General features: G+C 39.4%; 1 protein-coding gene across 1 annotated transcript; it reads right to left on the reverse strand.

The window, feature by feature from the left end:
• Positions 1-1,375: 1,375 nt before the first annotated feature.
• On the reverse strand, positions 1,376-23,855 carry LOC141009509 (alpha-2-macroglobulin-like). Its single transcript, XM_073482159.1, has 36 exons — positions 23,747-23,855; positions 23,413-23,596; positions 23,083-23,239; positions 22,589-22,641; positions 22,045-22,065; positions 21,218-21,383; positions 21,035-21,119; positions 20,785-20,935; positions 20,089-20,206; positions 19,853-19,962; positions 19,594-19,761; positions 19,082-19,309; positions 18,044-18,107; positions 17,770-17,915; positions 16,807-16,956; positions 16,266-16,412; positions 16,062-16,158; positions 15,758-15,941; positions 14,760-14,985; positions 13,853-13,979; positions 13,545-13,666; positions 13,396-13,447; positions 13,008-13,091; positions 10,663-10,839; positions 10,232-10,307; positions 9,654-9,810; positions 9,313-9,387; positions 8,824-8,986; positions 8,555-8,742; positions 4,154-4,366; positions 2,942-3,066; positions 2,591-2,681; positions 2,406-2,474; positions 2,217-2,322; positions 1,631-1,672; positions 1,376-1,512 (listed from the first exon to the last, which is right to left on the reverse strand). The coding sequence occupies exons 1-36, from the start codon at positions 23,830-23,832 to the stop codon at positions 1,508-1,510; spliced, it is 4,413 nt and encodes a 1,470-aa protein (XP_073338260.1). The 5' UTR covers positions 23,833-23,855; the 3' UTR covers positions 1,376-1,507.
• Between the last annotated feature and the right edge of the window lie 1,771 nt (positions 23,856-25,626).

A 25,626-nucleotide genomic window follows, 5' to 3' on the forward strand; every position in this document is an offset into this window, starting at 1 on the left:
ATGCTTTTTAAGAATACTGTATTGTAAGGATGCAAGATTTAACATACATTTAATTACATCTGATGTTTATAGCTTTCTTACAATATTTTTTTTGAGCTTTATAGGGGAGCGATTAATCGCACGATTTAATAATGAGATATAAACGGCACAAAAACAATCAATTTTGAATTATATTGATGCCATCAATTTAACAAAGGCAAAAGCTCATACTTTTGAGTAAAACCATATGCTTTACTTGGTTGCATGCTAACTTTTCAGTAAAGATTAAACTGTAATCTTTGTGTGTTAGCTACAGAGAGAATGTATGTCTAATTGTGCTTTTTTGTATATTTGTCGAAAATATGGCTTAAACTTAACATAATTCAACAATTAGGTATTTATTACGTAAGTATTGTAAGACTTAATTGAATGTTTATGACCTTGTTTTGTAGCTGACACTGACTTGAACTGACATGTAAAAACATGTCTATCTTATTTCAGGTACAGAATTGATATCTTTAAAAACATGATAAAAAATCTTGGCATAACAGTAAACATTATTTTCCTCTGATTTGCTCACTTCTCTCTCCATGTCCAACATGAACTGAATTATGTGAAGTGTAATTCCTTAATTTGTGATCACATGACTATTTTTCTTCATGGTTACCTAGATACAGGGTGTGGCTCATTTTACCACCCACTGCTCTCACAGGCAAGACTTACCCCGTTCTCCCTTACATATTTTTTTTTCTGAAATAAGGTCCCATTGTGCTCCATTGATAGGAGTGTGTCTTTGCCTCTCTATAAGCCCAGCCATTCATTTCATTGGGATTGAACGAAATGATTGGATAGTCTGCCTGCTTGTCTACCTGCGTACCTGCCTACTCTTGTGCACTATGCCCATGCATTGCACATGACCAGAATATCTGTTGTGTGGACATATTGCAAAAGCAAAGTAACTTGTTGTACAAGAATAGAAGACAAAGTACAGCCAAAACTTGCCAATAGCCTATTCCGACAAGCTTTTTAGCTTGTGTTTATATGATCGTGGCATTCACTTATGTATTTATTAGCCTAAAAAAGCTATGAAAGCTTGTTGAACGTAGCGAAGCCAGCTGTACTTTTCCCAGTAAACACAGCACCCTCTTCGGCTTGTCGAGCAAGCTCGCAGCAGTGTCTCTGGACAAGGCAGAGTGGAAAGGCCAGGTGTACACATGGCGGACTGTCCCTCCACACACACCGAGCTTGGATGCAGGAAACGTTACTTGGTATTGACAAGGCGGGTTTTGCCACAGGGCTGCTCATGGAGGGGCAGCCCTAACTTCGGACACCCAGCCTGTCTGCTCTCTCTAGCCCAGAGACACTTCAGAGGAAAAACAGTGAAACACAAGAGTGGTTGTAAGGTGGAGCTTTAGATCACTTTATTTCATTGTCCATTGTGCATGTCTTTCGCTAACAAGCATTTTTAGGCTTTTATTAAATATTACTGGAATCAGCGACCACCTGAGGATGGAATACACGTCACTCTTCAAGCTGTGAAAGAAAGAAAAGAAAATTCAAAGTGTTAGCTTTTTGTGGTTGAAATGTTTTAGGTTTATCAACCATTGAATTACTTTCAGATATGCCTCTGTATGTTATTACAGATTGTTACCTGCAACACAAGGGTAGTTGTATTCTGTCTCAGCCTGGTCACCTAGCAGAAGAGAGATGGAAGAGAGAAAAAAATCAAATAAGAGTGAACTTTCTTCAAGTGCTCCACAGTCTAACTCATTAAGAACATACAATACTCAAATTTACTAATATGATACTCTCTTGATACTCCCTTTAAACAGGTGGGCTTTTGTTGTGTGCAGGTAAACAGCCAATGTGTAGAGCAAAAGAGATTGAAGGGATTGGCCAAAATACAATCTCATATTCTCTGATATTCGTTATCCGGATATCTGATGGCTACAATGGAAACCTCAAAACATTGGCCATTGCCCTCATAGGCTAAACTGTCATCAGACGATAGCCAATGGGTTCAGGGATTGCTATTCTGACAAATGCTCAGGTTTTTGTACAGCTTTAGTAAAGAGCATAGTGTATCAGTGTGTGGTGTAGTCTCTATAATGAATATGGTCTAGACCTGCTCAATTTGGAAAGTGTCATGAGATGACTTTTGTTGTAAATTGATGCCATAAAAATAAAGATTGATTGATTGAGTATTAGAGAAGACTGTAGTAGAGTATCTGATTTACTTGTTTGGTAGTAGTCATAGATCTTGACCACAGCTGGCTTCAGGTTCTGCACTGGGTGCTCCTGTACAATCTCAAGGATGTGGTTGATAGGTATGTCCTTCGTTAGCTGTTGGAAGAAAAACAGACAACGCAATCAGTAACAAATGTGTAGAACATCATTAATTGTTACTCACTGTGAATTCCTCTTACCCCCTTAAAGTACACGAGAACGTGATCTTCCTTTTGTTCAACACGATCCACCAGCAGGGCACCTTTGAGCTGTGAGGAGTTGATATTCAGCTGGGTTATCCCATTGTCATGACATCAACAATAGACACGAATGATCGCACAAATAATGCAAAGTTAAAGTTTAAATAACTACTAAAATAGCTTACCCTCTTCAAAGACTGTGGGTCTGGGACAAATCCTGAGAGCATTTTGATATCCAGGATCACCATGTTAGTAGTGCTCTCCTTTCCTCTATATCTGTAATGCAAGCATAAAAATGTGATGTTTACTTAGTTACATTTTATCCATTTTTTCAAAGATCTACTAGTTGCATGCAGACAAATCTTTTAATATGGGGCTTTGGATGGGCTTTATCCACAGTTAAGATATGCATGAGCAAAGTATTAACTACACATTTATAACCATTTCCCACATGTTCACCTGCAGAGGATTGTTCAGTGTTTTAGCATTCTTCTGTCATTGCTGTAATGTAGATCCAGTTGTTGATGATTACTTACAGGGACTTCAACTTCAGAGTGAGTTTGGGTCTTTGAGATTTGCGGGTGCAGTCAGCCTCTGGTTTAACCTCCACACTGAGGATGGTGACATCAGTAGGAGTTGGGATGTTGTAGTGGAGAGAAATCTGGGAAAGAGGTGCACAAGGAAGGTTTAATACTCATAAAAGTGGGCAAATGTGGTTTAAGTAACCCTTTAATTTCCCCTGGTAATCAAGCCATTTACTATTGCTATATCTGCAGATATTTACCATAGCACGGAGCATAGTGTTTCACTTTATGCTGATGACATTTCTATATCTTTTCCTTAACCTTCACAAACATCTGAACCTGCTAAAGGGGAATTCTTGTATTTTTAAATATGTGCCCTATATTTACATATTTTGGTGTGTAAATCATTCATTGTTACCAAATGTTTGAGAATCGGTTCAGCAAATCACCTCAGCTGGCAGCTGAAATTCGGCTATTGGTTGCAACACAACCCTTTTAGGGCAATTCCAACTGTCAAAGGTAAGTCCACTTTAATTGCTTGTTTTTGTCACTGAAAGGGTGAGGTTGTTAATCTGAAAACATTACAGAAAAAAAAATGTATGGAGATAGAGCTTTTTGTTAAATGATGAGATCTGTTTTGTAACCAGAGGTGAGTTGCTGCAGGAAGACCATGGTGTAAAAGTGAGTCAGAGTTGGAGAGAGGAGTTTGGAGTGTAGCTCAAAGACTGCCATCAAGAATTTATACAAAGTCATGGCTGACTGATTTTGATGATCTAGATGAGGCAACAACTGTAACAACCCACCTCGCAAGATTTCAGAGTGAGACTTATTAAACGAGACGTGTGGTCTTGTTACAGTGATTGTATTGTAAGTATCATTTACACACCAAAACATGAAGGAAGATGTTGAGTGCTGGCATCTGCTGCCTATCTTCCTTGGTGGAATAATTAACACACTGAAGACATGTGATTCCTAAATTGTTATACTTATTGTCAGATCACATAATCTTCTTAACATAATACTTTCGTAATAACTGAAATAGTCAGATTTCACCCCTAATTTGGAAAGGAAACAGCCTTCAATTAAACAAAGCATGCTACAAGGACCCATTATAATAGAGGTATGGCAACAAATGCATATTTAAGATTGGTGCATTGTTGTGTTTGTGGTAATGTATGTGCTGTATATCAACGAGAAATAGGTAGAGCTGCAGTGATGACTGACCTGCATCGAAGCACATGCAGTGCCCTTCACCTCCAGGCTGTGCTTTCCTGTCACATCCTTCAGCACCACTTCCTGGTAGAGCAGTTTGTTGCCCTGATTGACATCAAATATGAGCTGTTCACTGGGAGACTGGACTGTCACTGTGCTCGAACCCTCCGGACTGAACACCAGAGTTCCGTAGAGAGCCAGAGCCTGAAGAGCCACCACTGTGTCCTACGAGATACACATATATAAAAATAAATCAGAAATCTAATGACAGCCATCACTGCTTTTAAGTTAAAACAAAGACAATTAAATGCTCAGATCCTTAATATTTGTAAGTTGTGGTTAAATGTGCATTTTGAAAGATCTGGACACAATTTAAATTTAAGACATTCAAAAAATGAACTAACCCTATCAACAGAGTGTGAAGAAGTAACAGATCTGGCGTTATGTCGGAGGAGAGATATCAACTGCTAAGCAGCCAGGTACTGGTTGTCTCTTCTTGTAATACCTTCTCTAATAAGTCCTCCTGGCCTGAGGGGTGATAGTAAGTCACTGTTTTCTTGTTACTTTGACATGGCTAAAGCAGAGCTAAGTGAGCTGTAAAGGTACTGTATACACACACGCCACACGTGAAGATCATAAGATAGCAGTCTTAATTTGACCAGCTGTATTCTTGCTCTACTGTCAGTTATTAGTTGCCTTTATTTATGACACTGTAAATTGTGATTGTATGGACACAGTAGTAGACAGACTATCATCCTTGTTGTTATTGTAAGGACTTGGCATTATGGTTATGAGATGAGGCAAGATTTGAGGTTATATAACTTCGCTTTTGGGGACATTACAAGGATTATGTGTACAGTTAGTAAATCCAGAAATTCTTGCTCCACATATGAACAAGGAGCACCTCTGGCTTCTACCCCCATGAAGAATCTTAACTAACTTATTTGGAAGCAATTTGTGATGTGATTGACTTTAGCCTACTAATTGCATTAGTTGTGCACTATTAGATGATAGTGGGTCGATCCGCCGAGATACGCCCAGAGGCGGCTGCTACATAGCCGGTTACTGTGGGCAACTGTCCGCTCTCTCTTTTTTTTTTGCGGGCGCTCATGGTGCTCCTCCACATGTGTCGCCCTGGGTGGCTGCCCATAATGCCCATATGAGGAACCGCCCCTGTTTGGAGGAATTAACAATTGGATTCTGCTCTGATCCAGAGCCATTTATTTTAAAGGAGGAGAGCTCAGAGATTTCTTATTAACTTTTGGGATTAAAAAGCAGATTTATCTTCACTCACGTTTATCAAGCTGACTGCAGCAATGAACTATGGTGGCTAGCCTGTGTTCCTGAAGCCTGACAACACATCAAAACAGTCAATTCAAAAAGTAATGGTTAAGTTTACATTTGAGTTAATTTAATATTAAAAACAACAAATCTATTCTTCTCACTACAAGGCTTTGGATCAGGGCTCTCAAACTCCTGGCCCGGCGGAGTATAAAGTACAGTACAGTATATTTTTGTGAAAATGCAATCTGCCTGATATGCAAGGAAAAACTTGTCAATGTAAAGGAATATAATGTCAAGCATCATTACTTGACTAAACACAGAGGACATTATGAGAAGTACCAGGGAGACGAGAGGAAACAACGAGCCACACAGCTACATTGAGGACTATCGTCTCAACAAGGTCTTTGCCATTAAGTGAAGAAGGACACTGATGCTGCTATTGAAGCAAGTTATGTTGTGAGTGAAAAAAAACGCTTGTTCAACAATATCTCTTGATTGGAAAACAAGGGTAAATTGGCAGAGCGGATTTACGAGTTATCAACTGACATTTATAAACAGTGACGGGACATGAAGTTTTACTGCATACTCTGTGGCACTTGTTGAAAGCACTGACTGGACCGAAAACGCACAGCTAGCTATTTTCTTCAGGGGTATTAATGACAAATTCCAGGTGACAGAAGAGTTTCTGAGATTGTGTGCTAAACCTAAATAAATGCGAGTACAGGTCCAGGCTTACTGATGCTCATCTTGAAGCTGTACTTCAACTTTGCTTCAACTGTGACCTCCATCATTGCAAATGTAGCTCAGCTGGGTGAGCAGAGGCGCTGCAAAGTGTCTTGCAAGAAATAAAATACAAATCTATTCAGGGATTTCATTTGTTAGTTCAGTGCAAGGTTTAAATACGTTATTTAAGATATAAGGAAAAAAGATTTGCCCTCACAGTTTAAAAAATGGATAGAAACTGCTGTTTGCATTTTTTTGTTATGCGTGAAGAAAATATGAAAATGTATTCAGGTATTGCATTTGTCAGTTCAGTGCAAGGTTTACTTTAACTTATTAAGTTATTAATTAGTTATTAATATGGACAAAAGTTTTGCACTAACTGTTAAATGTAAAAACAATACAAAATGGTATTTGCATTTTAGCATTATTCTGTTAATTATAGAAATAACACAAAATTTTCAGAAATATTGCGCTTTCTTGCAGTACCGGAATGCTGAAGTGGCCCTACTACGAGATAACAATACCAGCAGTTGCCCCCAGCTCATTTGAGTTTGAGACCCCTGCTTTGGAGTCCCTCAAAGTCACAGGTAGTTTGAGAAACACTTCATTTGAAATGTGATAACAAATCTAATCTAAATCAGGTAACAACAGCCAGAAAAGTGGTTTAGTTTAGGCAAAGCTGCATCACAAAAGGCTGTTGGGATTGGTCACATGGGCCTGAGTGGGGCTAGGATCCTTTCCAACTTCCTGGTTGGAAGGATCATCAGAGGGAAAAAAGGCGGGACTTTGTTCGGGAGGAGGTGAGAGCAGCATTGGCGCTGACTAGAACCGGCAGGGCGGTGGGAATGAAGCTACAGCAAGCTTGGACAAGATGGGAGAATGCAGTTGAGAGGAAAGTGACCTGGGCTGAGCTTTGAAAAACCAAACCACACTTCATCCAATCATCCATCCAATTTCTCATCCAGGCAATTCCAAATCTGTACACGTTGGGCAAAGCAAAGTCACTAGCATGCTTGTTGTGCTACAACGGGGGAACCCTGGAGCACATCCTCAGTGGCTCTTCAAAGGCACTTGGTACCAGACCAGTACCAATTTTTTCAAAGCTTGTGAGCAGCTAAGACCCACCAAAAGAACAGCCGCAGGCATCCTGACTTCTCCAAGGGACTGGCAGCTGTTTGTGGACCTCGACAGGCAACTGAAGCTTCCTAACCATATTATAGCTACCACCCTTCCATCAGACATTGTCCTGGTATTTGAGTCCACCAAGCAGGTTGTGCTGCAGGACCTGACAGTCCCAGGGGGAGATCACTTCGGAGAGATCTTTGAAAGGAAGCTTGACAAGTACAAAGGACTGCTCAGCAACTGTCAGCAGGCTAGATGGAGAGCAAAGTGTTTCCCAGTGGAGGATAGATGCAGGGCATTCGCAGTCTGTTCTATTGCCAGAGCCTTCATACTTTGGTGAATTAAGAGAGAGGGGAAGAGGAGAGCCATCCATATTACCATTGATGCAGAAGAGAGGGCAATTAGATGGCTGTGGCTTAAAAGCTACTTAAGACAAAGAAGTCCATTATGCTAGTTGAAGGGTAGATAATCTGGGTGCAAAGTGATGCGCACGGTACAAAGGGGTGGTACTCTGAATTAGTCAAGGGTGTGTTTTAGGTGCAACATAAATCAAACCAATTCAAGTGTCATCTCTCATTCCCTTTAAGAGCCAGGTGCGCCAGGACCTGACACCTATTAACCAGTGGCACTCATCTTCGCTGAGGGAAAGGGATGTGATCCTTGGCTGTTGGACCCTCTGCCCCATTTCACATCATCTGTCCCATCAACAACTTTTGACTCCATATGAAAAAATACACTCATATTCACTATCTGAATAGTGCATCCTTTAAATAGCAGGAAAAAGACTGCGCCCTTGACGTTAGACCAGATTTATTTGGTCTATGGCGCCGTCGCTTTCTGCTGCCTCAAGATAGCAATCCGCCATCAGTGCGCCTGACCACACCTCACTTTAAGACCAACACGCCCAGGGGCGCACAGGTGGAGGCTGTCCATTTGCTATTTACACAACGTGGGCGCTGGATGTGACAATGACAACTGCGTTGGTCTGAAACTAGCAAAGACACTTGCACTGCGTGCGCTGCTTTGCACCGAGCATACGATAGAGCCCATGGTGTCATAAGTAGCTAGCCATCTGGACATAAGCTAGTGTCTGATCAGCCCTGGCTAGGTCACACTGGGGAGGGTGTATGATGTAGAAAGACCTGAAACACCCCATGATTTCAGAAACATCGATGTTTGTCCAAAGTTTCACAAAGGTCTAGCTGTTTCTTGACATTTTAATGAAGATGTCTTACATATTATATCTTTAACTCAGAATCCAGCATTACACTATTTAATCTGTACCTGTGTAGAGGAGAAGCCTCCATAGTAGTTCTGCTTCCCTGTGAGCCATCTGACAATCGGTGTGGCATAACCCAGGTCTTCAGCAGTAGGAGAGGCACTGAGTCTGGCCAGCAGCACATAGGAACCGATCTCCACAGACAGAGAGGCTGACGTTTCTGTTGCTGTCTGAGACCAGTGGAGGAAACCGCCTACAAACAGACAATGGGCACAAGGTGAGATACATTTACAATAATGGTGCCTCAATGATTTCCCTTAGGAGGATGACTCACCTTGTCTTAAGGCAACAGTGTCTAGGTACTTCAGAAGCTCAGCACGGGCCTCCATGTCTCCTGCCAGGGTGAAGACGTATGCTAGCAAAGCAGTGGTGTAGGTATTGCTGTGGTCATTTATGGACTCCCTGAGGCATGACAGACTCTTTTTTACCACCTCATCCTACAAAAGATTAAAAAAAAACAACACAACCCATCATAATAAATAAATGTATCATCAACTGAATTTATTGATCAAAACACAGCATGTTTATTCTGTTTTATGATTGTTTTGTATTAGAATGCTGTGTGAACAAATTCTTGTATTCAAGTAAACTTCGGACAAAGACTTCAATGAATGGATACTGAACAAAAGGGGAAAAAATAATTGACTTTATTAACAAAAGTTAAATGTATCAAAAAGTATACCATGTTTTATTCATTATTGCCTATGTCAAAATGTACATTTCAAACAACATTAGCTGTTTGTACGGCCGAGACTCTACTTACATTTACAGACGTATTCATCTCCAGGAAGGCAGCAGTTATGTAGGCACTGAGAGTCACTTCATCAGACACACCACCCTGTAGAGATTGAGCATCGTACAGATATTATTACCACTGTATCTCCAACACTCAGAAGTTATTTAAGTTATTTAGAGCACTGCTTACATTCAGATGCAAATGGTGGCAGTGTTTCAAAGTTACCACTGAGCCATGAATAAAAGGGGCGCTGATGGTGCAGTGGAAGTGTACATGTCTTACCTTCACCAGTTTCAGTTATCAGCAGCTGATGGTGATAACTGATAGTCCTTTTAGAATATGAAACACTACAGAGATTTTCACCTTACCTTCATTCTGTTGTTGAAGAGTCTTCCTGACTGTTCAAAACAGCCATTTTCACGTTGTTTGCTCACCAGCCAGTTCTTTGACTCCTCAATCTTTGCTGGTTCGATGTAGATGAAAGACTGGGCTTTGGCGAAAGATCTCAGCACGAAAGCTGTCAGCCTGAGCATATTACAACAAGGTTAGACATTAACTGACAGGATACAACACCAAGACGGACTTGATCTGTGTAATGTCTCATGATAGTCATCAGAAAACACTAAACATTCAAAAAAACAAATAGGATTTTTTTTCACGTCTTTTCATCAATGGAAAAAAAAATTAAGGAATTTAGAAAGATTATTCAGGCAGATTTTCCACCAGTTCTCAAGTCATTAACACAGAGAAAGCAATTTAGATCAGACTTAGAATCTGGAAAATTTAATTGCCCCTGATGGCTTACATACATGATTCACATCATCAACTCTGTGCTTTTAGTATAGTTTCTTTTTCTTGAGGTCTGTATTTCATTGATAAGAGATGGTCATTGTTGCACCTGTACAAATACTATTCTATATGGATGATTGATCAGTAGTGTCCTTACCAAGTGTTCCCCGATCCTGCTCCAAATGTGCTATAAGCACCGTCGGAATGTTTGTAGTTCAGCTGTCTCTGGTAGCCTGAATAAGAATAGAAACCAATCATTAGGCCATTAACGATTCACATATTGACACAGAGAGAAAATTGTTTATGATGTCTCCGTCAGTTTAAATGTACAGACAAAGAAAAACAACATTTTGGGGAATATTCTGCCTTTATTGGACAGCTGGTAGTAAAGAGATGACAGGAAATGAGAGAAGAGCATGCAACAAAGGTCACCCAAGTGACCTCGGGATTATGTTTTGGACGCTGTCAAGTGATTACACACACCAGGTCTCCTGTTAATATATTTTGCTAAAATAATCCGATGCTTACAGATGGTATATTTTGCACATCTTAAGGGTCTTATATGTTTCTAAACAAACAGAGACTCACCACTGGTCAGGTAGTTGGTAGACTTTTCTGTGATAGCTGGGGTCAGCTGCTGTGTATTTCTCAGGTACTGGAGGATGTAAATGTTTGGGGCCAGGAGTGCCATGTTCTGTTCACCACATCCGTATGGCATCCTCAGCAGCCCGTCCAGGTTTTTCAGGGCTCGGCCCAGAATGTCACCTGCACAAAAACACTGACTCACTAAGCAAGAACATGTAACTAACCTGACACAGATAATAAAAGTGTGTGTTATGTTGCTACACCACCCAAAAACCTTCTGTTAACCCTGCCAGAATCAGATTTAATACTGAATGCTGTTTATTATTATAACAAGTTTTGTGTTATAACTTTGTTTTATTCAGATAACGTAACATATTTAGATAGCTAGTATCTATGAGTGATGACAATGTGATGTGGATCCAACTAAAAATTCAGATCCAGCAGATTTAAATATTTTTTTTTAAATTGGATTTGTCATAGTTTGTGTTTTTGGTTTTGTTATTCCTACTTTATTTTGAAGCTCTTCCCTCATATGTCCCTCAGGCATGCCCTGAACATAATGTTTATTTGCTTGGCAACTGTGTGTAACTTTGATTAGCACCCAGCAGTTAGGTTCCTCACACTGTACAAAGATTGTTACAAAGTTGGAATGTTACTGGCCCACTGGACAGTGAGGCTGAGGTTAATGAGGATCATATTCCTTCTCTAATGAAGGTTTTGGTTTAGAAGCAGTTCTTGCGGTGATTTCATGGTAGAAGTGAAGTTAACTGGAAGCCTGTATGAGCTGACCAATTGCAGACTGGGTATTAGGAGGGGGACCTTAAAGAATAGAGGAGCTAAAACAGAGGTTTTCAGACTGCACTGGACAGTATGAGAAAACTGTGTGTTTTGAGCATTAGAACATGTAAACTGATAAAAGTAAACTAAACTAAAAGTATGAACCTGAAAATTAGCATATATGTCTCCTTTTTAAATGTGAGTTTCTTTGTGGGAAAACTATATTATTCAAAATTAAAAAATTATTATTCAAAGTTTGTTTTTTCATACCGTCATACAACATGCCCTTCATACAAAGGCTTCAAGGGAGGTAATGCTGTTAACTTGCCAGATTGTGTATGGTTAAAGCCAGGAAGTAACCAATTACTGGGGCTGTCATAACATGGGGCTGATCATTACAAGCTTTGTGATTAATTAATCAAAATGAATCAACTATGCCAATATTTACTGTAAGCATTTAATCAATGAATAAATGGACATTCTAAACTTTTAAAGGAGGTGATATTTTAAGTTTAAGCACTCTGATGGTTTGAAGTCCCACTCCAGTGTGTGTGTGGTATTTTTATGATCTTTCCTGACAATGTTTTATAATTTTTGACAGATAACTTAATTTTGTGCTTTTGTGTGTTGCTAAAATGGAATGGACTATAGCAGAATCTTTAATGTCATCCACGCTTCTGGTGTCATAAGAGTGCTGTGGCTCCTTTTTAAGAACAAGGCGGTTTGTAGTGAGTGTGAGGAGAGTGACAGAGCAGACAGCTGTTAGCCACCAGAAAAGACATAATGAAGAACAAAACTCTGCAGCGGGCCCACGTTTGGAGAGGTGACCATGAAGGCTGCGCAGAACTGTCACAGTTTGAGTTTGTTAGGAAACAATGTTTGAAGGACACAGATTTGCTGAATAAACTCTGATGTAGCGAACATTCAACTCACATGACTGATCAGCTGTTTCAGCTGTCTGCGAAAACATGTCCTCTCTCCATTTTGTCTCCTTGTTTGTTCACCTCTAGCCTCTGTTTACTTCCAAATCCACGCGTTTCGAGCCATGTAGCCTACACCACGTCATCCCCTGACGAAATTACGCTTTATGTAGCCCAGTTCTTTGCTCAAAACAGTTTATGGAAGCATGCCAGATTCGCGTTTTTATTTTTTTGCGAACTTTCAAAAGTTCTGCTCCACTCCTGTGTCTCCGGGTTTCATCTTGCCATCGTGTCTTTCTGGCTTTTATTCCCCAAGTTATTCCTGGTTTGTACTATTGCCTTTTTGATTTGATACTTGACACTATCCTGTGTGTTCTGACAAGAACAATGCAGGAGTTGGAAGTAATTTAGACTGAAGATTTGGAGAAACAGAAACCTCTTTGATTGAATGCCTGCTATTGATAATGCATTAAACATCAAGGGTTAAAAAAGTAACTAATACTCTAAAGTATTATTTTAATACCAGTAGCTTTACTTGTAATTGAGAAATATTTCAGTAATGTTACTGTACTTGTAATTGAGTTCAGGTTTTCAGTTCTCTTTCCACCACTGGTTAAAACAACACTCCATTTAATTCATTTATTAGTTTACCTAGGACTGATAGTGTAGCTCGGGCAGATCCATCAATCATGACCTCAGGGAGTCGTATGTCTATTTCCTCTGTCAAAGCCTCATCTGTGTGCAGAGAAAGAGAACAAACATAATATAGAGAGAAGCCTCAAGTAGAACTCAAGACTAAAACAAAGGCGTCATTGAGATTTAATTAACACTTTAGTTAGTACACTGAAACAGGTCAGACTGAAAATAAGATCAGTGTCACAAAGTGAAGGGTCCTTGGGTCATGATCAGCTCTGACATTACTTTAATGAAATGTATTCAAGTAATAACATTTAAAAGAAGAGCTTTGGACAAGGCACAAGTGCCAAATTTAGACATGCTATCCATCCATCCATCCATCCATCCATCCATCCATCCTGACCTTTTGGACAGAGCAGCCAGTTGTAGTTCTTCGTCATTTCAATACCCTCAGCCTTAGAGGGAAGGAAATAATGACTTCTCTTAGTTTCTATTTTGTATTAAATACAGTGCAGAAATGGTTTCTTTGTCATCTTTTGTTAAGGTACCAACCTTTACAATGAGAGATCGTGTGACCACGTCAATACGACCTCTGTCTGGCACGCTCACAATCTCATTGTCACATGAAGTGTGGGATGGTACAGCCTCAGCAGTCACAGATACATTCACAGTTCCTAAAAAAGATCAACCAACACAGCATGAAACAGCATTAAAACATTAAATATTACAGAGTCAAAACATTTTGTCACTGATTTCACAGAGATGAAAAACAGAAGTGCTGGGGAAAGAGGGACAGCAGTTATTTCACCTCAGCACTTTTCAACATTTTACCCCAGTGTGGATGAAAGCTTGACCCTTACCCAAGGCTGAGGGAGCCATGGTCCAGCTGAGGGTGTTGCGCTCATTGCCACACAGACAGGATGTGTACCGGTCACCAGAAAGGGGGGTGAGGGTGTAATCTAAGGAGGCTGCTGGAGCCACATTGACCTGTTAAATGGAGACATTGATATATATTTTCAGGCTGTCCTCATCAGAAAAACAGCTACAGTAGGTCAACTGTGAAAGCAGTTTATTACAACCCATATTCATATTTCTTGTTACCTGGTGACCTTTATTTGCTGTATGTTATTACGACAGCAAAAGAGGAAGTCAGATTAAGCAGTATAAAGGCTGAAAAATCCACATATAGAGAGGTTAGGGATGGATGGTCAGGTCAAACAAGCACAGGACTCTCACCCAAGAGACCGCTGTTCGTGTCTCGTGTGAAAGTCGACGGTGAGTAACTTTAACTTACTAATAAAGTTAAGTTACATCACGTACATTACATAACTGAAGTTACTTACATAACGCAACTTACTGTAAACTAAACTAGTTAAGAAAATAAGGATAATTCCAAATGTTTACCACAACCTGTTGTCATGATTGAGTTGTGAGAATATGGTAAACATAAGTATGGTAAGCATGTTAGTGTTGTCATGTTCACATGCTGACATTAGCATTTAAATGCACAATATCTGGTTTCTGCATTTATGGGGTCTCTTCATCAGAAAACAAAACAAAAGACTTATGGGAGGGAGGTCTGGGCAGAGTGGGGGCATAGCTGCTGCAGCTGCTGAGATGCACCATTACCTCGAAACTTGTGAACATTTGGGATAATGTAGGTACACAACTCAACAAAATATAGAACAAAGGGCTAGTCTTGTTTCGACATTTTAATGCAGAAATCTTCCATATTGTATCTTTAATTAATGTAAAAGCATTGATTACCATGATGCAGCTGGACAGGTAGTTGAAGGTAGTTGCCTTCAGTTCAAATTGCTCCCCCCGAATGATGGAGTAAGGCAGGCTGAGCTCAAGGAAGAAAGGCTGGAACACTCTGATCTCTTTACGAGGAGCCAAGCCAAAACCCTGAGGGGACAAACAGAAAGCCTCTGTCTCCCAAGTGGTGATTGTGTCCGGGACAGTGAAGGGCACGTCCTTCGTTCCAGACTCTCTGGATGAAAGGATACACACAAACACATTCCGTGAGCTAGAAAAACATGCTTACATAAGTCACATTCATAAAATGTGATGGCTGTAATTCAGGAGGTAGAGTGGGTCGTCTAGTAACTGCTCCTGATGAGCAGTTGGCACCTTGCATGGCAGCCTCTGCCATCAGTGTATGAATGTGTGTGTGAATGGGTTAATGTGACAAGTGTTGTAAAGCGCTTTGAGTGGTCTGTAGATTGGAAAAGCGCTATAGAAATGCTAGCCCATTTACCATTCCATTTAAATAAAAACAACTTGAAACGACGAGTTAATGTGTAGGATTAATTGAACTATTGTAAATAGCTCTACAAAAAAGTAACTCTTAACTCAAATATCCTGTGCAAATGTGAATCTATTTCTATATTGTGTTCTTGAGAATTCAGAAATTCAGACACTGAATGAGAGTTACATAGTTTGATGCAATTCAGTGGAAAAACAGACAATATTTCTCATTATAAAGAGCATAACTCTAAATATGATGCTATATTTCTGAATACTTTTGTCAAAACACAACATGTGTAAATTGATTAATAAGCGACACATAAAATAACGTAAATGATTTGTAATCACAATCTGCCTTACATGTGTGCATGCAGGAATTAAAAGAGAACACATAATGATAATAATAATAATAATAATAATAATAATAATAATCATCATAATCATAATCATAATAATAATCATCATAATCATAATCATAATAATACATTTTTCCTAATTTCATGTGAGGAACTCACCCAACTTCCACCAGGTCCCATATCCAGGTTTCGGGGAAGAAAGTGCGGACTGTCTCTATTGGTGAACTTTCCTCAACATATCCTACACCTCCAACTCCAGCTCCCCCACTAGGACCAGGCATACCTGCCATTCCCACCTGCACTCTGCTCACCGATGGAACACTGTCATACCTCATAGAAATACCTGAAACGAAATCAGAAAATATTTCATCAGAAGCAGAGCACAGCAATGACACAGTGAGCTGTTTGAAATCTGGTAAATATTCAGCATGTGTCATTACATAGATAAGAAAAACAAAGTCACCATAGTGACCATAGCCTTGGTGGTATTGTCTTCCCATGTATTTGAGGCATGAAGGTACTCGGATAAACAGGTTTGTTGCCATCTTCAGCCCTACATTCTAGATAATCCAACACAATACAGTCATCATTGAAAAGTTAATCAATTGTACATCAACATAATGTATCAATATATTTTTTATTTGGGGTGTAATTTTTTGTGCAGTACCTGGAAAATTGTATGAGCATCCTCTCTATCATCACGGTCAGGATGTGGCAAAATGTGTCTTCTAGGTCTCACATGCAGACATTCGTCAGGATCTTGAATGTCATATGGAATATAGGATGCTTTTCTGACAGGCAACAACCCAAATATCTGAAAAGAAAGGTATGGCTCAAGGCTATAAATGACCAAATGTTTGTGTTGTATGAAGATCTGACAAAAAAATAATTCTTGGGATTTAAGACGTGCTCTTTAAACGTGGATGTAGAGTATAGCTGTCAAAACTGTACTCAGATATCCTCTTACAGAGGGGTACACCTCACATATGTGAACATAACTTTTGTGTACAGTATTTTCAGCATTCTTCACAAGTGGGAGAAATTATCAACAAAAATCTGTACAGTTGGTTAAAAATCTACAACTGGCAGAGGGAGAAAGGAAAAAGGAGAAAGGAAATAACTAAAATTATAACCTTATATAAGAAAAAGATTATTCAGAAGGCACACAGATGATGTTTGCATCTATCTGTGGTGATTCCAGCAGTTACCTGCTCTGCCTGCAGGGTCTTCCCTGGCTCCTTGATGAGGACACTCTGGTCGACAGCACTCACACCACACAGAGAGTCCGGCTGGGCCGTCACCTGCAGGTTGGTCTCCTCTCCTGGGACAGCTGAGGAGGGAGAAAACTCCAAGGACACCTGACACATACAGAAAACACAAAACGCACCATCTGGATTTTAGTGGTTTCAGATGACAATCTCTGATCTCTTCAAATGCGTAAATGACTCCTTGATTGATTTTTAATCAGGAGGCCTATCAAATTAAATCACTATCCTTTTCATCGCGCTAACACCTTTATGTGTAAAGTACCTCGCAGGGGAGAGGCCACATAGACGTCACTCACTAGAATGTCCTTTTTTTCATGGTCAGAGGTGCTTGACAGAGGAATGGCCTCATGGTACTTAACTTTAATTTGCACGCATGACATATTGCTGATATGCTTTAGTTTATGTTAGTAAGTATAACTACTGCAAAGGGATTGCACAACCATACCTGTGAAATATTAAAGGAGCAATTTGTAAGACATGGCCAGAATTTTAGTTTTAAACATTAGAGGAAAAAAACCTCACATTATCATCAGTTTGAGGAAACAACAGTGTTGATGTAAGTCGTCATGCTAATCAGCTAACCCTGTCCTGTCTGAGAATTTCACAAGTTCCCTTAGCTTTTAGTGTTATAAATGAACAAAACAAATGACAAAAGTCAAGAAAGTAAATACTTTTCCATCTATTTTCCTTACCAAATAGTAAAATATAACCATATGCCGTCTGTAGTAACATTTCTCTCTTTCACTGAACAAAGAGGAGTTTACTTGCCTTGTTAACTCATCTAAAAACACAGTTCATTAAAACTCACCAGAAACAAAATACAAGTCATTCACAGTCTTGGATACATTTGTCTCTCACTAAGCAGCTGCTGTAAATCACCAGCAGTCTTCTTCTTATACTGACCTTGTGACTAAAGCATTTCTCAGTGGAGAAGTCAGCACTGTTGGCGATCACAGTCTCACTGGGGAGGACGGCGTAAACCACAATCTGGACGTCTGGTGCTATCTCTGCAGACACTTTCAACTTGAAGGACACCTCGCCCTCAGTCACTGAAACAACAAACCAGCTGTTATTAACAACAATCATCATACACATGAAACAATAGATCAATAACAATGCAGCTCAAAAAACATTCGGTCTCGAATAAAGGGTTATTAAGACATCATCCTTTGCCCACCTGATTTATCTTGCACCTCGATCTGTTTAAGTCCTTGCATGACAATGGCTCCTCTGGATAAAACCTGAAGCATTTCAGAGAAAGGGACATAAAAAATGAGTAATGTTACACTAAAAACTCGATATCCTTTAACATCAGGTTACAACACTGCCTGGTGTTCTGGTGTGTGATTATTTGTCATTTTATTAAGTACTGAGGGGAATTTGTGTATATGATTCAGGTCAAAAAGTTTTCTGTACAGGTTCAGTGTGTAAGACATCAATATGTGGTTGTTCAGCTAAAGGGAAGTTGCGCTAAAACCAGATCTGGGGCCTGTCTTACAAAGCAAGTTCAACAAGTGTCGCTCAGCTCCTATTATTTAGATAAAAGCAGTGGACGGAAACAAGGTACAAGGTACAAACACACAACAATCCATATTTTATTTAGCTGTTTTTTTGGAAAGGTGATTAAAATTTGCACAACATTTGGAAGTGTGCAAATGTTTGAAGTTTGCAGTGTGCAATGTAAAAGACTGGCCAGTCACCAATGGGGATCAGTGTACATTTTATCTCTATGGCAGATAACTGGGTCTATCAAAACATTTTATTTCTTCACAAAGTAGCCTCATAATATTCAATTGTACATTTTATGTATTACTTTCTTTGAGATTGAAGCTGTGTTTTACAGTGTATCCGGTAATTTTGGATTATTATAAATCTACCAATTTTTTAAAAATTACATAACAGATGTTGCTTTTTTGTGTTAGATGCTGGTGCAACATCTTTGAAGGAGGATCTGCTCCCTCTGTAGATTTAACAGGCTTGTTCAAAGGTAATGAAAACACAATGATTATTAGTTTCAGGTGATTATACACTGATCAAAAGCCTAATTATGAATATTATATTCCCTTCACACTGATGGATCCTCGTAAATCGTACACAGTGGATCTTGCCAGATGCCAGTAATCTAGTTTAAAGGTCAGTTTAAAAACATCTCTGCTGTCCATGTCTCTGGAAGAGAACTGGTGTCGAGCCGACAATCAGTTCACGCACCACTCACCAGATACATCACATCCACAGAGCCCTGCGCCTCTCCAACTACAGTGTATTTAATGGAGATGTCTTCTTCTCTGTCACAGAGAAGTGGTGCATCCTTCTTCTTCACCTCCAGGGAGCTCGTAGTTTTAGTATCAGGAGAAGTAGGTTGGACCAAAGACACCATATGATTTCCATTCTCATAGTGTGGAACTCTATAAGGATCATACCCCAGTACTGGTTTGTTGCTAACCTAGATTGCAGAAAAAAACATAAATAAGTGAGGTGGTTGGGATAAAAGAACACTTTGGAAAGTGAGTTCATTCTTCACAGCCAAGCAAATATTTAGGTAGAAATAGTAAACAGTTCCAATATGGCCACTAGCTACTACGCTGGCGCCTTGATCAGTTGTAGCATTTTGAGACACCATTAAAGATATCAGTTTTTGGGCTGCGTTATCACCTTCAAAAAAGTGTTATGATGTGACTTATGAATGTTAGCTAACAGATTGTGGTTTCTGTGTCTTATCTTACTTACATGGAGGTGGAAGTCGCTTTTAAAGTTAGCTGTGCTCAAAGAGAAAGCAGCAACACCATTGTTGTCCGTTGTGAGATTCTGTAGTCGATTTGCTGACCATCTCTCACCCTCAAACAGGTATACCGGCATGTCAGGAATGGGTGTATTATTGTAATAAACTGCTTTAACCTGTTGGAAGCACAAAGTGGTATCACTGTCATTGCCCATGGCTTGATTTGCAGAGAATCATACTGAAGAGGTGAAGACCACATTCACTTACTTTTCCCTCCACATTTGATCCTTGCTCATAAATCTTGGGTGTGTCAATGAAGGACAGCTTTCCAACAACATATGAAATCCTTATTTGCTCCTGTGCTGCGTGTGAAATATCTGCACAAGAAGCTTTCATGTTACATCAGTAAGCCGTATTGTTTAAATTCATGACACTGTAATTTTCTCGATACTTATTCTCTTTGTGAAATCGAAATATATGATAAGATATAATATATAACTTGCCTGTCCCCTCCTCTTCCACTGTGGCCTTGAGGTCCAGCTCATCCCTCAACACCTTTTGGTCAAGTTTTGTGAAAGTGGACATCTTCAAGGTAAAAGTGGCACAACCCGCCTTGTCTGTCTGTGAAGTACAATAAAACAAGATAAAATTGGAATAAATGAAAACATGAATGAATGGACAAACAAAAAAGTGGAGGAGGGGGGCATAGCCACTGCAGCTGCTCAGGGTCAGCCAGCTCTGGAGGAGAGAGTTGGGTGCAGACCCAGATAAAGCGGAGCAATAAACACCCAGAGTCACATTAGATTCTGCTCTGATCTGGAACCATTTACCAACAAAAGGAGAGCTCTGAGATAACATATTTTACATTAAGGATTTATGGATTTATCTTTACTTCCATTTATCAACCTGACCGCAGCAGCGATCAGTTGAAGTGACCTCCATTGTTGGGTGCTTATGTTATGTAATCTCGACTGCAGACTGAAGCTGTAGGGGGAATGTACTCGAGCCCAGTATTGAATGGTTGTTACAATGAAAGCATGATTGAATTTCCCCCAACATGATTAAACAGATTACCCAAACAGTTCAGAAGTTGCTGCAGTATTTCATTGTTATTTATGGAATAATGCACACACAGAGACTGAAGCGCATATAAGATCTACCTTTATATTCACATTGTTTCAGCACAGATGAAACTGTACCTGCTTTGTCTCCTTGTAGCATGGGGCTGTTATCTCAGGGAAACCCTCCGGATTATCAAGGTCAATTATAGGAACACGATACCCGTAGCGTTGAAGAGGTCGGCACATCTCAACATGAACACTGCCTGGTACAGGCTGGCCATATGTATACCTTTTTATGATGGTTATAGAAACTTGTGTTGTTAAAAGGAGTCATTCAGCACCATGCTGGATCCATTGTAGTGTAATGAGTGAAAGGCCTTTGACTTACTTTGCACATACTTCAGCTTCGATTTCTTCCTGATCAATACTTGCCTCGTCACATGATTTTATTTTTACATCAAATTTAGGCAAAACTGGGGACAAAATAGGATTGTTAGCATTCTTGCTTGATTTTTATGTTATTTTTCAAATGGACTGAAATGAAAGGTAATAAAAAACAAGTATGACATACCATATTTCTCAACCTTGAAGCCATGATATATTTTTTCTTCACCAACTGATACAATAACGTTGTAGGTTCCTTCACGGGCTTCAGAGTTCAAGGAGTAAGAAAGCTGCAGTATTTTACCACCAGATGTTTTGCTCAGCCACTGTCCAATCCTGTTGCTGTTAACATCCTGTGTAATAAAATACATGGGACAAAAAAGTTTTTTTTTAAATTAACTACCTCCAACAGATCCCAACTAATGGCAGTAGTAGTATCCCATTACAGATATACTGGGTAAGTTAAACTAGCCTATAAAACATGATTTTACAGTGAAAGCAACATTACTTAACCTGAAATCAAAAGCTTCAAAATCATTTTGATGTTACAGTGACTCGTAATATGTTGCATATTGTCCCTATCTTAGCTACTCTGCCCTGCTCTTGCTTGTTTCTGGACTATGTAACTTCAGTGATGGGGCATGAAGCTCTACGGAACAGTCACACGTCACTATCAGTAATTTTGTGGATCATATTTTATGGAGAAAATGTTTTCTGGTTTTCCCTCTGATGTCCTCCAGCTGCTCTGCCTCAACACTGTCATTTAATATAATATAAAAGTACCAACTAGTTATTGATCATTAGCCAAGTCAGTCCGTTTCGACAGAGGTTAAACCGACAGAATGTTATAGCCATGTGTTGTTGTATCTGGTTCAGGTTACGTTAGCTTGGCATGCTATTGTTCTTGGGGGTTAGGTTTTGAGGTGACAGAATTGTTAACTTAACAGAAAGCTTAGTCTCTTGGTGTGTCTATGTTATTACATGAGAAAAAAGGGTATGTGGACATTGTCTTACCTCGATTTCAATGATATTGTACTGCAAGAAAAACATGAGAGATATGTTATATATAATTGATTTATTACAGCATCAGCAAAAATGTTCAAACGCAGCACAGACAAGGTTACCGAAAGAGGCCCTGGTTGTACTATTGACCCAGAGCTTCAGCAGGAGCTGACTGTGTCACGTAACATCAACCATGTCAGTCAACGTATTACATACTGACTTCTTTTATATTGTGAATCTGACCATTTTGAGCACGATCCAATAACTAAATGATGATTAAATATAAATGACACATTGAACAAACAGATGTAGCTTTAAGTCTCAGGAGTACACACAGCAGCTGAAGAGAGCACAAAATCCAACAACAAGCAAATTTTATTTTGGACTGCTATTACATTACAGGTTACTCACAAAATAAACAATGGTGCTCATGTATAAAATCCATTAGAATATGCCCAAATAGCCTTCATGCCTATCTTTAGGATTAGCTCAGGACACCTTTAAAGCTCAGGACACCTCTAAATAAGATCTAAAAGAATGGACTCCAAAAACTCACCAGCTGATTGGCAGGTCTCAACTTGGAGTCTAGTGTGATGACTCTGAAATGCACTGAGAGAAATGTACAGAGATTATATGAAGCATTTTCAGCTCATCTACAGCAAAGTTCAACAGTCAACTCAGAAATTACATCATTACGACCAAATTTAGTTAGAATAGATTAGAATAACAGTTAATTTACTATTGGCTTGTTCCCTCTGTTATCTGTTTTGCAATCTTTAACATTAGAGCAGAGCTTGTGACCCTTCAACTATACTATTGTCATTCAGTTGTTCTCTCCTTCTATTTACTACAGCTAATTGTCACAGGGCATCTGAAGCCAATTTTAGCATGCAGTGGACTAAGATCTGGGAGAGTATGATGGGTTTCCCAGTGAGGGATAAAAACACAAACTGGAGGGCAACATTTTTAATTTAGGATAATGAAAATTTTCACTATCCCAAGACTAATCTATGTGGTGTACAACATCATAGATAATCATCTGAAGGTTACCTGTTTGTCCAGGGAGGTAGATTGGTTTATCTGTTTGGACAAATGTCCTTGGTTGATAGAATTTGATTTTGACACTCCTGACTTCTTTTGAGTAAAACGTGTTGCCTCGTACCTCCACTTCCAACTTCTGCACCAATTCATTCACCACTAAAGGAACCTGTTACAGACAAATATTTAATAGACAGCAAAAGTGCCATTAAGATCAGTTTTCTCTTAAAATCACAAGTGTTTGCTGTATAACAAAAGCATTTGTCAATAAACACCATTGTGACTTTTTAAAAATATTTTGTGCAACAAATCTGTGTCTTATAGTCCATTTCGAGAGCTGACCTCAAATTGAATGCAGTCGTGAAACTCTTTACTGGATGTCTTCTGGAGAAGGATTATAGGTGTATTGTCTTGTGACGTCAAAGTGACAGTCATGGCCAGAGTCTCATTGGGCTGCAGGAGACTCGCACAGAATTTGGCGTTAGCTCCAGCTTCGAGAACTGCAGGAATGGTGACCATGTAGTGCCTACAGTCAGAAACATAGATACCTCACTGGATTTGACATGGAGGACACTCCAACCCAGAAGATTATGCAGCAATAAAGCATTACTCAAATTCATGTAAACCCCCATACGCATCCAATTATTATTCTGTCGGATAGGACAGGTCAACTTACGGTCCTGCTGCTGCTTGGCCAACACACAACCAACTTAAGAAGACACACGCTGTCCATGTCCACATCTGAATCCCAGGAGGACCCATGGCTGACTGACAAGAGACTCAGAGTCAGCATCTGTTAAATAGCCTTCAATACAGAAATCCACCCCCGCTCCACACACACATGATGCAACTCATCATGCAACCACTCTATCTGATTGTCAGGGAAGTTAATCAGTTACAGATTTGAAGTTGTTCTTAATGTAGTTTTTCATGCTGACTGCAATTGAAAGGCTCCTTTTTAAAAAAATGAAATGACTATTTTCCTACAAAACCAGAGTATAAAAACTAACAAAAGGACAAAATCCAATTTATTTCAAGTCAGTTGTAATATAGACATACGTTTTATACATCTGTTTTTTACAGTATTGATGCATTCGCCAATGCATTGCTGATGTTGTAACATCACTGTATATAAAAAATGGAACGTTAAAAGCTTTACATAGGAGTTTTTGTACAGTCATTTTAAGATATTGTGGAGCTATTCATATTGTTGTGTTTTAAATCTTATACCGCAATTTATAAGCATTTTCTTCTGCACATTCCTTCAATGATGACAATGCCAAGATATCAGGCTTGTAGTCAACTATTTTCCTGACTCTGCTACAAACATTAAACATCCCACGCTGCCCTTTACCCAGCATGTGATGTTTGATTTTATCATTGCAACAGCTCTTAACCACTAGGGCCAAAGTAAACATTCCTCTTCACAGTAAGTTAACCTTTGTGAACTGATAATGTCCTCAAATATTGCTGATGGATTACAACACAGTGATAAATGTGCTGTGTATAAAATGGTGCTTTAATGCAAATAATGTACCTATAAATGGTTCTCCATGCTTTACAAGCAGAAAGTCTGCATGCAGTGAATGCTATTCACTTACATTATGTGGAATAAACTAACCCTAACTTTAGATAGTAAAAATTATCCAGCCAGGATTTTGATTCTGACACACAGTAAATTGCTAATTAATGCACTTCGACATACGCTTTGATATGGACTGTGTGTAGAGCAAGAAAAAGATGATGAGAAGAAATGTGAGTGGTTGTCGGCTGAGCTGAAATGCATGATTGAAGAAAGTGTTGGCTATATAGCATCTCAACATTTACATAGATTGGAGAAAAGGTTGGATGTAGGTAAGGCTGACTTTGAAAAGATTCAGCAGTCCCATCCTAAAGATACAGAGGCCTGTGCAAAAGCGATGTGTTACAAATGGTCTAAGAATAAAGGAAGTAATGCGTCCCCAAACACCCTCTGCACACTGCTCTTAGCGACTGAAATACCTCTCCCAGAACACATAACTCGTAACATAAATCTCAATCCACACATCGCGTCAGTGCCATCATGGCTTGAACAATCTCGGCAGAAATCAAATCTTTGATATTAAAATATAATATAATATAAGTAATCAACCTTGATCTGAAACTGGTAATAACTACCAGCGCCGGAATTACAACAACAGGAAAAAAGGCGTGTGTCAAAACTGTGGCAGACATGGCCACTGGGCTCGAGAATGTATATATAATCCAGTGAGCTGGGTGCCAATCCAGCATGTGAAAACAAATGGTACCGACACCAGTTGACAACACAAAAGACACAGAGAGAGGCAAGGAGAACACACACACACTGAAACAGATACAGAAATGACTGTTAAACATGTTTTGGTCTCATCCCTTCATAGAGATAAGAGAGCTGGGGGGAGTCATTGACTGTCCTATTAACAGATGCAAAATGAATAGCTGTTTCTTAGAATCCCCTAATCATAACATGGGGAGGAAGGACAAGGAATATTATTGATCCAAATCTAGTAGAACTGAGACATGCATCCGCAGAATCCA

Source organism: Pagrus major, chromosome 2, assembly GCF_040436345.1.
Source record: "Pagrus major chromosome 2, Pma_NU_1.0".
Taxonomy (NCBI): Eukaryota; Metazoa; Chordata; class Actinopteri; order Spariformes; family Sparidae; genus Pagrus; species Pagrus major.

Bases quoted from the DNA above. Each gene is read 5' to 3' on its own strand.
- LOC141009509 (XM_073482159.1), bottom strand. From the start codon at position 23,832: ATGGGTCCTCCTGGGATTCAGATGTGGACATGGACAGCGTGTGTCTTC. The intron at 20,936-21,034 runs GTAAGTCAAAGG...CATCATAAAAAG, and splicing joins GAAGCTGAAGTATGTGCAAA to GTATACATATGGCCAGCCTG. The intron at 19,963-20,088 runs GCAAGTTATATA...CTTCTTGTGCAG, and splicing joins AGTGGAAGAGGAGGGGACAG to ATATTTCACACGCAGCACAG.